General features: G+C 47.7%; 1 protein-coding gene across 1 annotated transcript in view; it reads right to left on the reverse strand.

Moving 5' to 3' along the window:
* Arid1b (AT rich interactive domain 1B (SWI1-like)) overlaps window positions 1–16,661 on the reverse strand; it is a 285,019-nt gene that overhangs the window by 55,276 nt on the left and 213,082 nt on the right. Inside the window, exon 6 of the mRNA XM_013026992.1 lies at window positions 5,720–5,899. Coding sequence (XP_012882446.1) covers window positions 5,720–5,899 — 180 coding nt within the window. The remainder of the gene's footprint in view (window positions 1–5,719; window positions 5,900–16,661) is intronic.

Consider the following 16,661-nt stretch of genomic DNA (forward strand, 5'->3'; position numbering starts at 1 on the left):
TCATGATTTAAAAATTCTTGGAACTGTAAAAATAAGCGTATTACATAATTTTTGATACGTATGTTATTTTGCCTTATGGTATCACTTTATGTTTCATTTTTGGAAGGCAAAAATCAGCTTTGCCCTCCCCCTGCCCCATCCCCTGCACCAAGAGCAGACTCATGCATTTTAAATTACTCTTAGGCACTGGATTATGTTCCAGTCAGACATGGAGGTGGGGCAGGAAAACAGGCAGTGCCCCTGGATTCTGTGTTCTAGCAGTCGCCACTCAACAGTCACTAGTAAGAGCCTCTTATATGCCAGGCTCGGTGCTAAGTGCTAGGCATACAGCAGTAAACAATGGAGAGCTTGCATTCTGACGTCAAGGACAGGCAAATACAGAAATACAGACACTGTTACATGGTGATGAGAATTGTGAAGCCAAGACAATCTACAGACTGGTGGGCAGGAAAGGGAGCTGTTATGCTGCTGCTTCCCCCAGGAGAACAGAAATGACACGAAGGCAAGACTGGATGTATCCCGTGGAGGGCACAACCAGATGCCAGTATCTACCACTGTGTAGACAGCCTTCACAAGCTACTTGTCACTAGAGCACTCTCCTTTAATAAAAGATGGTCGTTCTAATGAGGCTGCGGTGGGGACAAATATTTCCATAACCATGATTATTACTGGACAACTAAAAATGCATGGGTAGAATCTGTCATGGAAGGACAAAACTATACTAACAAGTTTTTAATAAGTGAAAATTATCTTCATGTTACTGTATTGTATTATATTAGGAACTTTATTTTCATGATAAACAGACACCAAAATTTAGTCTTCAAACAGAGGAAAGTATAAAAAAAAAAGAGTAAACAATGATATTACAAAGACTGTGTAGACTTTGGTGCTGGTGGCTCACGCCTGTAATCCTAGCTACTCAGGAGGCTGAGATCTGAGGATTATGGTTTGAAGCCAGCCCTGGCAGGAAAGTCTGTGAGACTCTAATCTCCAATTAATCGCCAAAAGAGCCAGAAGTGGAGCTATGGCTCAAGTGCTAGTCTTGAGCAAAACAAAAGCTCAAGGACAGCGCCCAGACCCTGGTTCAATCCCCAAGATCGGCATTCTCCCCGGACTAGCCCTCCCCCCCAAAAAGAATAACAAACAATGTAGGAAGTATGACCCTCAGGTGAAAGTCAATTTGTCTTAAAAGAATATAGCTGCAGGGTGCCAGTGGCTCATGTTTATAATCCTAGCTACTTGGGAGGCTGAGATCTGAGGATCACAGTTCAAAGCCAGTTTGGGTAGCAAAGTCTGAGAGACTCCAATAAACCAATAGAAAAACCAGAAGCGATGCTGTGGCTCAAGTGGTAGAGCACTAGCCTTGAGCTGAAGAGCTGAGGGACAGCACCCAGGCCCAGAGTTCAAGTCCCATGACCGACAAAAAACAAAAAAATGAAACAAAACAAAAACAGCCTTTGTGGTAAATACTAAGTCGAGAGTTGGAGACTCACACTAGCGCACACAGTAGGGACTCCTGCATCCACTCGGGGCTCCGAGGGGCTGGGCTAGAGGTGGCAGTCCGAGAGCATCCACTGAAGGCAGGCAGGGGATCCGCTCAGGGACAGGCTTCATCTACCACTTCTGACTGCTGTCTGAACTAATTCCTGAAAGGCTGCCTGGGACTCTTCTTGGAGATTTGTGCAATCTGACTTAAGAGACAATTTCCTTGCAAACATACGATGGACTACACAGCCCAGGGAATGGTCTCTTGCTGGATTATCAAGCACGGCTGCATGTCCATAAGCTGACCATGTCCAGGGCTGACCAAGCGGAGCTGACTGAGGCCGGCTGTAGCATAAACCCATTGCCCCAACACACTCAGCCAGGCAGGGGATGGAAGGCACTGCTCCGCGTCCTGACTTTAATGCCGAGTATCATTAGCTCTACATTAGTCAGAACTAAAGTTGCTTTGTATTTTTTAAATTTTAAGTTGATCTGTGCTATAATTTAAAATTTCCCCCTAATTCAAGGCTTTTGATAAAATGATGATAATCAGTCTAAGAAAAGCTCAGTCTTAAACCTTCTAATTTGAAGGTTAAATTTGAGCATCAAAAAAAACCAAAACCCTGCTTGTATTAACTTACTTTTGGCTATAAAATGATCTATTTGACTTTTTCTAATATTGAGACAGATTTAGAATATTCTTTTAATAAAAGAACAAACTATAGAATTAGTCCTTTTGCTTCACATTGTCAGACATAAAATAACAGTACTGTATCAGCAACCTGTAATTCTATCAAGTGCATTACACCTGTTTTAAGAAGAAAATGAGCAACATGAAGTGGAGCAGCCTGCACAGAAAGCCAGAAGGAGCCTCAGGGGTCTCCCGCATCCTCATCAGCTAGGCAGTGCGCTTCTCCGGTGAGTGCAGGCGGCGTTTAGCTCGAATCAGTCGTAGGCCTGAGATTTGGGCTTAAGAGAGTGGAGCGGAAAATCCTGGGTCACGGTGACACAGGCATCCACAGACACTTTCAAGTAGCTGACAAGTTTTGACATTCATACCTGTTCCTCTGGAACTCAGAGTTGCAAGATTATTACTCTCTCTCTAAGTCACTATTTTGGAATTGCATTCACTTCAACTGAATATCATTTGAAGTTTGCCTTTGCTGAATTTATAAGAAATGAAGGGAAAAGGAAGAAGATTTCAAATGGCATCTAATTCAGAGCAAAAATCGAAACCTAAAACACATCTTTACCAAAGTAATTGAAAAATATAAGGCTCTACAGACTTAACTCCTTGCAAGTCCTGTTTTCCCAAGACATACACTACAAAAATGAGGACCGCGCCAGTGTACAACCTACCTGCACAGCTGTATTCCAGTGTCCTGTTCAGACTCCCAGATGCCATTATACAAGCGAGTGATAATTGCTGGGAGTCTAGACTTGGAATTATTGCTAATTGCCTAAAGTGCTTAGTTGTAGCTTAACTTTAAAAAAAATTATGACAAAAAAGGTATTTGTAGATAATCAGTGTGATAGATGCTTTTCTAGAATATACAGGAATAAAACAAAATCTTTGTCCCCTGAAAATAAAAAGGCTATGAAACTTGAAGTGATTTTATGTTTTTCCCCCAAATTTACTATGCATAATTAATGTTAATTACATAATTTCTTTCTATTTAGGAATGCCAAATACCCACAACACTGGCAAACGCTTTGTTAGGAAAATCATTACATGTGCTTGCTTGAAGGCAGGAAAGTGCTTTCATAAATACCTTGTAATTAAATATTTTCACACATTTAGGTGTTTCATCTTATTTGTTTATTTAATAATTCAGATGCTGCAGTTAATATACATTCCTCATGTTTCTCCCTTACTTTAATTGGAGGGCATTTTTTCCTAACTCCTTTTGGTGTATTTCCATGCTGGCATTCCTTACTCCTTGGAGGCGAGTAGGTAGGTTTATTCGTATTTTCTTAGAGCAAGGGAGTTCTGGGAATGTGCGGCCAGTGAGCCCGGGTGGCGTCTGCGGTACTGTCTCCCAGTGGAACCCTGGCCTTGCTGTGGAATTGTGGGTAAGTGGCTTGACTTCTCAAGGATTTGGTCTTCTCAGCTGTAAATTTCCTCAAAGGCTTCCCAGACAGTAAGAGAAGGGGCTGGTGGGCACGGGCTGAATCAGCCACTGTGTCTCTTTCAACAGCTCGACCTGGGTCTTTCCCTCGGGGTGTAGAGTCGTACCCATACCTGCCCTCAGCACAAATGAAGGTGAACCCTCAGAACAGGGCCAGCATGTACAACAAAATGCCTTTTAACAAATGCTGCTTCTTTTAACTTGTAATGATTTTGGAGATGTTGCTCCTGACAATCAAACAGTTTGCAGGACATATTTCCCTGAGGTCTCTTGAATGAGTAATCCCAGGAGAGCCATGGAGTTAGGAACACACTAGGGAAGCTAATGACTTGTCTTCCCAGAGATGTTAAATCTTGTAAGAAGATGATGCAAACCGAACATTTTACTATCTGTACATTTAGTGACGCAAAGCAGGACAAAAACAAACTTCATCTTGGGTCTCTGTTTAAAAGGATTAATAAGATTTGTGTAGGGAGGAGCATTCCTGATGACCAGTCCACCAAGTGAAGCCCGTGCCAGTGCTGTTTGCCCAGGCAGAGCCAGGACTGGCGACAGCGATCACACATGCGGGCCCTGGGGAAGCACACTTCAGAGCCAACGCTGGTGTGGGGAACCACGTGGGAGACGAGAAAGGACAGGGGCACACAGAGGAAGGCGCCCATGAGGGAAGTGCTGTGTGTGGAAAGCGCTGTCCTCGTCCGAAACGGTCTCGGCTCGCAGCTCACATCGGCATTCACGCCCCACACGCCCACACACCACCACACTATTATGGGAGGATTTGGCGGTGGTAATATAAAAGCCCTGGAACTGAAACAAAATTTAGGCTCATGGAACACTGGAATTGGAAGCAATTTCCCAGGCTACATAACCCATTTTCTCATTTCTAGGGGACTGTGATTCACAGAGAGTAAGCAGCGTCCCAAGGACACACGGCAGTTTGCAGGCAAGTTCTCCCAGGGTCAGAGCTCTGATATGAAGAATCATCAAATTCAACTGAGTCCAGAAAACGGAATGGCTGATTTAAAAAGGACATTCATTCCATAGACAGATCTTTCCTGCTCTCAGCAACTACAGTGCAAGCGAAAGGCTTAGAGGAGATGCACTGGAGAGTCCGAGGCTCACTCCTATATTATGAGCACATGAAAGGCTCCAAGATGGAATTACTTAGAAGCACAGAGGTCCACTGAGAATATACTTTCTTAATTCTAAAGCACTATCAACAGAAAGATTATAGATTTCCTCAGACAGGACAAGGAAGAGGGCGTGGAGGTGCTGGGCTCTGGACACTTGCTGGGGGATCACAGGTGTCTCCTTGGTGATTGGCACGGTGCACAGGCCTCACCACTGGCCCAGCTTGGACACCAGGTTTCTCATGGGCAGGCCTTGCTAGGTCCACGGGTGGGAGCACTAGCAACACTCTCCTGGTGAGCACTCATTTTCACATAGAATGTTCCTGTATCCTCAGAAGTGAGAAAACTCTGGGATGCATGCCAGATGATCTGTTTCTCTGAATTATGCATTAATGTCTAATTTAAATCAGCACAATCTGAAGAATGAATTAATGTCCTATTGCTAAAAGTGAAGTCAAATGTGTAAGCACATAAATATATGGGTAAGTATGTTACGTGAGTACTCGTGTATATGTGTATTATGTATGTGTGGGTGTGTGAGTTTGAAGACTGTGCATTAGATCAACCCCACATCACTTTCCAGACAGGCAGAGTGTGAACAGCACACAGGGCTTGAGTCCATTTGTGTCCGCTGCCACCCCACCCCCCACCCCCACTTCTTTTTTGAGACACAAATCCGTTCCAGGCTTTGTTCCGAGAGCTGGACAGTCATGATGAGGGAACTTGTGAACCTCAACAGCACCCCCAGGGCTAGCCTCCGCGAGCAGGAATCTATCTCATGGGGGCAGGTCCCAATCGAGACAAAACTGGAATCCCACAAGATAAACTGCAAACTGCAAGTAACAAACACTGGAATCTTAAAATGCAATGGTGATATTAAAATATTAAAAAATATCAAAAGTAATATTTAAAATACCAGCATTATTAAAATTTCTACCACCCACCATAATTGATTTTGGAAATGTTTTTCTTTACCTTGGGGTCCATACTGGCTCATCTGTGGACCGTAAGTGCCACTTGAGTTACTCTGCTGAAAGCTACTCATTCCAGGATGCATCTGCCCCCCAGGAGAAGGGTGAGGGGACATGGAGGGTCCTGTCTGTTGGGGTCCATACTGTGACATCTGAGGGTTTCTTTGTGTGCCTGTCATAAAACCTAAATAGGAAATAGAGAGAAACACGTCAATGAGGTGTTCTGTACCTGGAGGCTCCATCTGCGTTCTGGTCATTCAGTTTAGAGCCTCCTGCTCCTCCACGCTGCCAAGCACTCCGACATCAGAGCCCATCAGAAAATTCCACCGTGTGCCACGAATGTGTCAGCACTGTCAGCTGACTACTTCTGAAACACACCTTGACTACCTCTACCAACCCAGTCCCTGCTTGGGTCTTTTGCCAGTACTAATTGTCTAACCAATCTCTGAGCTGCCCCTTTGCTCTTTTAAGTTCATTTTTTACAGAGCTGCCAGAATTGTCTTCCAGGAATAAAAAAGAGGACATTAGAGCAAATCTTTCCCCTGCAAGAAGTCCTTCGCAGCTTCCCACTGCACCTAGGGCTGAGATGAACATCTGCCCTGGCCCATGGCATCCTGCCTGCTCCGGCTGCTGCCTCTCGCTTCCTCCCCGTCACTCAGCTTTGTCTCGGTCTACTAGAAGATAACATCAAGCTCTCCTTCCACAAGGTTTAGTCTCTCCTGGTCCCTTCTCCCTGCAGTGCTTTTTGTATTGCTGGCTGCTGCTCGCGCTCGGGTCAGCATCCCCTGATCGCCAATCTGAAGTTAGCCCGTGATCTCTCTCACTTATCTGTGCCTTTTCCTAATCCGGAAGCATTTTACCATGATTTTTTGACTGGCTTACCATCTTGCTTTCCACTAAAAAGCTCTACGAAGGCTAAGGTCGTGCCTGGGCTTAATGCTGCATTCCAGGTGTTTTGCAGAGTATATGTACATGGTAAGTAGATGCCTGGATGTGAAATTTGCCACACACTCAGAATGTCAGACACAGTACAGTAATGGGTGGATAGATAGAAAAAACTTCTCTAAATTACGCAGAACCACAGGCAGGCAGGCTCCGGCAGATAGAAGCACATGTTAGCAGCATGCCAATAATGGGCAGTCTGGGAAACAACTCTCAGAACCAACAGTCCGCAGTGGGCAGGGTGGCTCCCAGAACCCAGAGACAAACCCAAAGCAGGAGTCTCCAGAGAAAGTCCTGGGATAGCTGTGTGGTAAGATGGTGCCAACATCCCAGGGCACAGGGGCTACAAAGACACGCTTTACATTTTACTAAGAACAACACAAAAGGGATCTTTTAACATTGCCTGTCTAAAGAGATAGAAAATGAAATAAGTGGAGTTATTTACTTATAAAAATAAGTCATTGGGCTGGGAAGGTGGCTCAGTGGTAGAGTGCTTGCCTTGCATGCATGAGGCTCTGGGTTTGATTCCTCAGCACCACATAAGCGAAAAAGCTAGAAGTGGTGTGGTGGCTCAAGTGGTAGAGTGCTCACCTTCAGCTGAAGAGCTGAGGGACAGCGCCCAGGCCCAGAGTTCAGGCCCCACTACCAACAAGAAAAAAAAAAAAGTCATCTAGCTGGGTGCTAGTGGATTACATCTATAATCCTAGCTATTTAAGAAGCTGAGGTTTGAGGATCACAGTTCAAAGCCAGCTTGAGCAAGAAAGTCCATGAGATTCTTATTTCCAATTAACCAACAAAATGCCAGAAATGAAGCTGTAGCTCAAGCAGTAGAGTGTTAGCTTTGACTGAAAAACCTCAGGGACAGCACCCAGGTTCTGAGTGTAAGCCCCAGGATGAGAGTGTGTACGAGCACGCATGTCATACAAAACTGGGCTCAACTGGAAGCTCAAATAAATTATCACAGAAAATGTTTCCAATGTGAAAACAAACAAATCAGAGCACCAGGCCTGCATGTGATGTGTCCAGTGCAGGAGGCCCGTGTGTGGTGTGTCCAGTGCAGGTCTGCGTGTGATGTGTCCAGTGCAGGAGGCCTGTGTATGATGTGTCCAGTGCAGGTCTGCATGTGATGTGTCCAGTGCAGGTCTGCATGTGATGTGTCCAGTGCAGGAGGCCTGTGCGATGTGTCCAGTGCAGGAGGTCTGCGTGTGATGTGTCCAGTGCAGGAGGCCTGTGTGATGTGTCCAGTGCAGGAGGCCTGTGTGTGATGTGTCCAGTGCAGGAAGCCTGTGTGTGGCGTGTCCAGTGCAGGAGGCCTGTGTGTGGCGTGTCCAGTGCAGGAGGCCTGTGTGTGGCGTGTCCAGTGCAGGAGGCCTGTGTCGCGTGTGATGTGTCCAGTGCAGGAGGCCTGTGTGATGTGTCCAGTGCAGGAGGCCTGTGTGTGGCGTGTCCAGTGCAGGAGGCCTGTGTGTGGCGTGTCCAGTGCAGGAGGCCTGTGTGTGGCGTGTCCAGTGCAGGAGGCCCGCGTGTGATGTGTCCAGTGCAGGAGGCCTGTGTGATGTGTCCAGTGCAGGAGGCCTGTGTGATGTGTCTAGTGCAGGAGGCCTGTGTGTGGTGTGTCCAGTGCAGGAGGCCTGTGTGTGGCGTGTCCAGTGCAGGAGGCCTGTGTGTAGCGTGTCCAGTGCAGGAGGTCTGCGTGTGATGTGCCCAGTGCAGGAGGCCTGCGTGTGATGTGTCCAGTGCAGGTGGCCTATGTTTGGCGTGTCCAGTGCAGGAGGCCCGCGTGTGATGTGTCCAGTGCAGGTCTGCGTGTGATGTGTCCAGTGCAGGAGGCCTGTGTTTGGCATGTCCAGTGCAGGAGGTCTGCGTGTGATGTGCCCAGTGCAGGAGGCCTGTGTTTGGCATGTCCAGTGCAGGAGGCCCATGTGTGATGTGTCCAGTGCAGGAGGTCTGCGTGTGATGTGTCCAGTGCAGGAGGCCAGCGTGTGACGTGTCCAGTGCAGGTCTGCGTGTGATGTGTCCAGTGCAGGTCTGCGTGTGATGTGTCCAGTGCAGGTCTGTGTGTGATGTGTCCAGTGCAGGAGGTCTGTGTGTGGTGTGTCCAGTGCAGGAGGCCTGTGTGTGGTGTGTCCAGTGCAGGTCTGTGTGTGATGTGTCCAGTGCAGGTCTGCGTGTGATGTGTCCAGTGCAGGAGGCCCGCGTGTGATGTGTCCAGTGCAGGTCTGCGTATGACATGTCCAGTGCAGGAGGCCCGCGTGTGGCGTGTCCAGTGCTGAGGCCTGAGTCTGATGTGTCCAGTGCAGGAGGCCTGTGTGTGGCGTCCATTGCTGGTGCTGCTCTGGACCCTTCACTTCCTACACCACCTATGCGAAAGCCAGCAATTCCCAGCTGGGAATGGCACCACAAACTTCTGGCTATGTACTCAGTCCTTAACAAGATAGAATCCTTTTGACAGATGCCCTTGCATCTTAAGAAAATGGATTTTAAAAAGAGGAAGAACCTCAAAGCTAATTCCGGTGGAGTGGACCACTGTACCAAATCTCCATAATTGAAGGGAACATTTTTCCTGTGGACTTGCCCACTCAAGGTTGAGACTTACGTGGGCCATACCACCACTTATGGCTTTTTGGTGGTTAACTGGATTTAAGAGTCTCATGGACTTTTATGCCTAAGCAGGTTTTGAACCTTGACCCCCAGAAATGTTGGCCGCCTGATAGCTAGGATTACAGGAGTGAGCCAGTTAGCCAGGAAAACGTATTAAAGGATGTGGAACCCATTTCTTTACATAAGAAAGTGAAGTTTGAAAGCTTCAGTGCCCAACATAGAGTCTTTTGGAGTTAGGGGTGGGGAAAATGGCCCGCTAGGAATCAAACCCCAGGCTGCACATCCCAGCTATATCCCAGCTCACAGCAGCTTCTTAAAAATCTTCTGGAACAGATACCCTTATTCTGTATCCTCTAACACCACGAAAGCAGAGAGTGATATAATTTCCTGGACTTGTGTCTCTCCTATCACCAACTGACCACATCAGACTAGGAGTGCAAGGCTTGGGTCACTCTGCCACTATTAGAATCTAGCAGGGGAGACAGACGTGTAAATAAATATACCGCCATGCATCCAGCATCCAGCTAGCTGTGGGACCTTAAGCAAATCACAAGTTCTCAGAGCCTCAGTTGCCTGATCTTACAATGAGGATCTACTGAGACAGCAGGTGGAAACATTCTGCCGCCCCAGAGGAAGAGATGACAGTGGTGATATTCTGCTTTATAGGCTGCCAAGAGTGCGTCTTATCTCTCGAGGGCCCATGCCTTCAGATGCAGCTTCCGACTAGAATGAACAAGGTGCCTGGTACATCTATTCCACTTTGAAACTTGAGTATGCGAGACCCGCGTTACCAGTGCTAGTGCCACTGTGTACAGGTTTCAAAAAGGGCACATGGTATCGCGGGAAGTGGCCCTGCCACCATCAGTGGCTGCTGTAGTCCTTCACTGGGGGCTAAACAAAGCTAAACAAAATTAGCTGAGTGCGGTGAGGCCTGAGTGTAGTTCCAGCACTTGGGAAGTGGAGGATGGAGGATTGTGAAGTCAAGGACATTTAAAGACTATTTAAAAAATCCAACAAAACTAGATGGCCAGTAAGGTCTTGAGAGTGACACATAATATATAATTACAATTAGATGCCAGCAGCCAGCAGACTGAAAAAGACATCTAATTTTTTTTTTTTGAGCCCGGTCATGAGGCCTGAACTCTGGGCCTGGGTGCTGTCCCTCAGCTCTTCAGCTCAAGGTTAGAGCTCTACCACTTGAGCCACAGCGCCACTTCCGGCTTTTTTCTTTTTTTGCTTATGTGGTGCTGAGGAATCGAACCCAGGGCCTCATGCATGCAAGGCAAGAGCTCTACCACTGAGCCACCTTCCCAGCCCAAGACATCTAATTTTTAAATGTTACGGAATGTTACCACTTCTACACAATTGGATGAAAATAAAGGGTAGGAATTAGCTGATAAAGTCAGGTGTGCGTGGTGGCCCCACATCTAGAATTCTAGTTATTTAGGAGGCAGCGATCAGGGGAATCAGGTTCAAGGCCAGTCTGGGCAAACTATTCTCGAGATCCCCATCTCAAGTGATTCACGCTAGGCATGGTGGCACATCCATGCGATCCTAACTACTTGGATAAACTGCAGTCCAGGCTGCTCCAGGAGAAACGCAAGACTATTTACAAAATAACAAAAAAGGCTGACAGTATGTTGTAAGTGGTAAAACTCCTTCCTGCCTAGCAAGTCCAAGGCACTGAGTTCAAACGACAGTACTTAAAAAAAAAAGAGCTAGTTGCAAAAGGGTTTCTACTTTTCATCCTACATAGAAATGACACATTTATTATTTGTTTCCTCATCTGAAAGTAAGCAGCCCTCTCTGTCTCACAGCACGGCTGCAGCAAGGGAACATATTCCTAGTGCGGCTCAAAAGACCCTCGCCCACTGAAAGGCTTTGGGAGAAGGAGGGACAGGCAGCTGGGGCCGCAGAGCCGCGAGCAAGTCCTGGCCTCCTAAGTCACTGGTGCGGAGTCGGACAAGGCCTCTGCCCGCTGGCTTCCCCCTCCCCACCCCCGAATACGGGAGCTGCCACCCAAGTGGCCGGGGCATGTCTAGCTCTAGTTTTCTGTCTCTGGTCTAAACATTTTTTTTTCCACCTCCTACAAAAATCTAAACTGGGTCTGCAATTTTCATGTATTTTTATTTGGAGGGTTTTTCTTTAATTGTTGTTTAACTTTTATTTTACAAGAAACAAATGCTTAAGCATTTCCAAAAATGGGAAAAAAAACTCAGTTTCAACTAAAATTCTCTACCTATTTATGGTGGCGTGTTGATTCTACTGCATCCGCTCGCTCTTGGCTCCTCTCAAGGGCAGCACATGGCAGCGTGAGAACAGAGCTGGCAGCAGAGACTGCAGCTGCAGTTAGAAAGGTGCGAGGATTCCTAGCGACAGCACTTTCAGGTCAGAAAACCACACTTTTTAGTAAGGGAAACTGAGAAAGTACAAAATGGGTTTTCTATACAATATGATAGTACATTGAGTAACTAAATGCATTACAGAATTCTATGTCCCCGGTAAATATCTAACAAGGGAAAGTGTAAACTTTGAGCAAAGTATTGAAGTAGACAATTACTTTTTACAGCATGTAAAACAATGAGTCTTAGACATTCCCTATGAAAACAGATTTTATGTGCTGTCCCGTAAGTGTACAAGCAGACTTTTTTGCATTGTGTATCACAGGTAGCTACAGACACGGCAGCCATATGGATTGCAATGAAGGAGGCACATTTCAGGCAGAAACTGTTGCGCCCTTTAGAAAAAAGATTTGAGGGAAGTCTGTCTTCTGCGAGGGTATGGCTGGCCTATGCTGACCTGTTGGGAGCCAGAAAATGTGGCTCAGAGCACCGATAACACCCTCATGTAGGGGGCCAGGGCTCTTTTGTATGAAATAGTGAATGTGCTTCTTTCTGAGTCAAATAAGACGTGTACGCAAAAGTGCTTTTCTGCACTGCAAAACACCGTGAAAACGTTATACAAACGGCATTACTATTGCATTTATAGCGATTCTATGAGCCTTTCATTTATTGTAAGTTCCAATATAAGCTATCAAACTGGTAACTCAATACACAATGCTATACAATCTTCTGCCAGCATGCCCAAATTACCCCAGCATTCACAGAACTGTAGCAAGAATAGGTGAACATTTTTCAAAAAGCAAAAGATGTAATCCTTGAGCTTGAAGACCTTAAACTTTAGTTGAACAAGCCGGACGCCAGTGGCTTGTAATCCTAGCTACTCAGGAGGCTGAGACCTGAGGATCGAGGTTTGAAGCCAGCTGGGGGCAGGAAAGTCCATGCGACTCTTATCTCCAATTACCTACCAGAAAGCAGAAAGCGAAGCTGTGTCTCAAGTGGTAGAGCGCCAGCCCTAAGTGGAAAAGCCCTAGTCCCAGCACACAAAAAAATTTAGTTGAACAGATAATAAAATCTAACAAATGGAAAAATAATAAACTGACAAAACAATGTACAATCTCGTAAAAGATTAAAAAGAAAAAAAGCCCAACGAACAACATCATCGATCAATTTTAAAGTGCCAGGCCCTCTAGGAGTTTTGTTTTTAGTGGGACATGGATACCCAACAAATAACTGAAAATAGGTAAGGAGTACAGTGAAAAAGTAGAATGGCAAGAGAGCAAAGTGTTTCCTTGAAGTTTTTTATTTTTATTTTTTTCCACGATTGAGGATTAAACCCAGGGCCTTACACTCGCTAGGTAAGTACGTACTCTACCGCCGAAGCCACATCCTCAGACCTTGCTGTTTTGTGTGTGATGGGAGCCTGTTAACTTTGCCTGGGCTTGACCGTGACATCACAGTCCACACCTGGCTCTGCTGCCTGAGGAGTGCTCAGTTTTTCAATGGTTTGTTCGGCACTTTATCCCTTTCTCCAAATCCTCTCCCAGCCCAGCCTGAGTGTCAGCAAGACACACCTGGCATCACAGGAAGAGCAGCACGGACTCTTCCCAGGTCTCCACTTTAACTTGCGAGCATCCCAGGGCATGCCCGCGCCACACAGCGTCCTCTTCTCAGAGCCAGGGGATCTCCTGCTGGTGTTGAAGGCCAGCACCTTCCCCTGGGCCCTGCTCCTTCCTCCCCCTCCCTCAGGGACCTGTCTGTCCTCAGAGACCTGTCTGTAGTGTCTGTGCAGAACTACTCACTGACTCTGGCTGGCTTCACAGGATGAGAGCAAATTTCTGGCTGAGCCGTCAGGCCTCCCCAGCCCAGCCCGGCCCTCTCGCTTGCACCCTTCCCCTGCCTCCCCTTCTCAGTGCTCTGACTCTCCTTGAGCCACCAGGGTGCTTCAGACCTGGAAGTTCCAGCAAGATGCCATTCCTTGGTCTGCTAACAGTTGACAGTTCATGAGTGTATATTGTGTCCTTTAGCGTTGCTCATTATTAGCTCACTTAAGATTCAAAACAACCTGATGATACTCACACTTACACAAAAACGATTCATAGGAACATTGAACATCACGACAGAACGCACATGTGAGCTACAGTTCACCATACCCTACGTTCACACAAGTTTTGCTCCTATTACGTGCCAGGTAGTCTAGGGCTACCTATCAATGGGGAACAGAATCTATGAACAGGAATCAGAATCTGAGAAAGAAAATGTTCTTGCACCCTTCCTTCAACAAACCCCACCTTTACTTCCATGACACTGCCTGCCCCTGGGGCCCCAGCTGTGACGTGAGGACGAGCACTGTGAACGCGGCCCAGCAGCTCCTGTGTGGGCCGGGCCGGCCTTGGACACTGCTATGGCCACTGTTCCTGTGACTGGGGGCAAGCAGTGAGGCCTCAGGTGCCTTCCCCGCGCCCCCCCTGTCCAGGCAAGGTGCTGGGTGCAGGGTTAGAACCAAATGTGAAGAGTGCTGCAGCATCTCTGTTCACAGCAACTTTTTTTTGGTGGTGGTGGTGGGGCTTGAACTCTGGGCCTGGGCGCTGTCCCTCAGCTCTTCAGCTCAAGGCTAGCGCTCTACCACTTGAGCTACAGCGCCACTTCTGGTTTTCTGGTGGTTGACTGGAGATAAAGAGTTTCATGGCTTTTCTTGCCCGGGTTGGCTTTGAACCGCAATCCTCAGATCCTCCAGAGTAGCTAGGGTGACAGGCCTGAGCCACCAGCGCCCGGCTCGTTCACAGCTCCTTTGACTTGTACTCTACAAATGCAGCCCGTTGAGTGAAGCGGCTTGCTGGCTCCTTGTTTCCTACTGCATTCATGAATTATTTCGAGAGCAGGAAGACAGGCCTCGAGGACTGTGGCGCGCAGGAGACGCTGAGGGCTGAGCGCCAGGAAAGGGCAAGAAGGCGCTGCCTTTTCCATCTCACATACCCAAGGCGGGGGTGTGCTGGTCCGGCCCCGGGGTGCTGCTGTCCTGCTGTTGTGAGGACTGTGGGTGCCTGTGGGTTCATCGCTGCTGAGTCACGAGTGCAAGTCCTTAGTGCCTGTTCCCCGTTCTAATGAGTCTACCTGATATGATCATGAGGAGATGGAGCAGGCACTCGGCTCGGTGTCTGCACAGAGCGAAGACACAATAACCGACCACCACAACTATTTAGACTGGTCCAAAAGTAACCTTCCATCAACGTCCCGCACAACCCCTTCCTGAAGGCAAAGTGCTGCGGCTCTGGGACTGCAGTTGCTTCCCGGAGTGTGAGGCCATCGCGGCAAGCAGCTCCCGGTCTGAAAATACACAGCAGTGGGGCCTGACAGCTGCACACCTCCTCCACCGCCGCTGCTCAGAGTGCAGGTGCATCTCCACCCCACACCACCCCTTTCCAAACAGCTAGTAATTAGTGGCCGGCTGTCGTTTGGCTCAAAGAAGTTAGGCTTCTCAGTTTCAGGCCACTCTACCAACAGCTCCGGTACTGAGCCCCAGTACTAACTGGTGCTGGGTGGCCCAAGATTGAGTGTATGCTTCCTTCCTCTGAGTTTGCTGATGAATGAAAGAGCCCGTCAAGTGCCTGAATAGACTCTCTAGCTAAGGAGCAAAGGATCCTTTTGACTTTTGTTTAGCACAGGCTCTCAAGCACCTGTGACAATGAGTTTTAGACACTTGAAATCCTGTTGGAATAAAGTTGAGTACAAAGCCCAAATTATGCTTCATTCCACATGAAAGAAGCAGCGAGGAAGGAGACCCCAGGCTCCCGCAGGAGCCCCCAGACCAGTTAGGCTACAGCAAAGCCTAACTCCTTGATCAAGCCTGCTCTTCAGGCTGCAGAGCCTCAATACCATCGAGACACCAGAAAAGACCCAGGGTTCCATAAGCCACCCGAAAGCAAAGCACACTTTCTTTTTGGCACAAGGACAATTTATTTTCATGTTGGCATCTGCTGAAAATTCACAGAATGACTGCCTTGTGTCTGCAAGCCAGTTCAATAAAAGATGTCTCCCCACATGTGTGAAATAATAGCCACACGTGGCCCCACCTCCGCGCGGCTCCGGCTACGCAGACAGACAGGGCCATTTCTCTTCCCAAATAGGTGTCAGGTTCCCATTCGGAGAGAAAAATAGATTAAAAAATTCCTGTTACATTTTAATATATTCTGTGTTTATTTGCCTGCCCGCTTCTCTTCACAACATGAACTGCTCTGAGGAAGACAGAAACTAATGACCCATTCAAGGCTTTAACCCGGCCCCGCCTTCCACCAGCTGTGTTATTAGGTTAACGCAGGCTCGGCCCCTCCCCTTTCCCAGCACCTCAGTGCTCGGCATACGAGGCTCACACTAGCCGCGCTGGCCCCACCCTCTCAGCCCCGGAGGAGCCTCAAACCTTACGTCATCTATCATTGGTTAAATTAGAGCCAGGGGAGGGATCAGACTGATTACCATGACAGTAGATGGGGCTAGAATATTTGGCCTTTCCATACACAAATCTTAACAATCTTAACTGCTAGAGTTGCTACCTGATATTTATCATCGGTGCGGATCCCACGGATCCTCAGGTTTTATAAGAGGAAGCAGAGGCTTATTTAAGTTAAAGGTCACAAAATTAGTTCATGTAGTTTATTGTACCCCAATCCCCACCTTCTCATTCCACAGTCCCTGCAGATTAGTGAGCAAGAGCATTAAAATAGGAGGCACTGGACTGCGAAACTGAAGAGGGGACCCCTCCCGGCCCTCAGAGCTGCTGCCTTAACCCCAAGTAGTTCTGGGGGCTGCTGTGCATCTGAGGCACAGCCGACAGGGGGCTGCACGCCTGCACCCACCTATAAACACACGTCACCTCAACCACAAGCTGGGGACCATCAGGACCCCAAGAACTCATAGGAAGAGTTGGGTGGCAGAGGGAGGAGTAGAATAGTGTCTAAGGTGCTTGCCAAGTTAGAGACGAGTTTTTATCAGAGCCCTAAAGAGCTTCAGAGGGGCAGGAGGCCATGTTTGACATAAGGAACGTGACACCAGATGGGGAGGCCAGGG

Source organism: Dipodomys ordii, unplaced genomic scaffold (genome assembly GCF_000151885.1).
Source record: "Dipodomys ordii isolate 6190 unplaced genomic scaffold, Dord_2.0 Scaffold98, whole genome shotgun sequence".
In the NCBI taxonomy this organism is placed as follows: Eukaryota; Metazoa; Chordata; class Mammalia; order Rodentia; family Heteromyidae; genus Dipodomys; species Dipodomys ordii.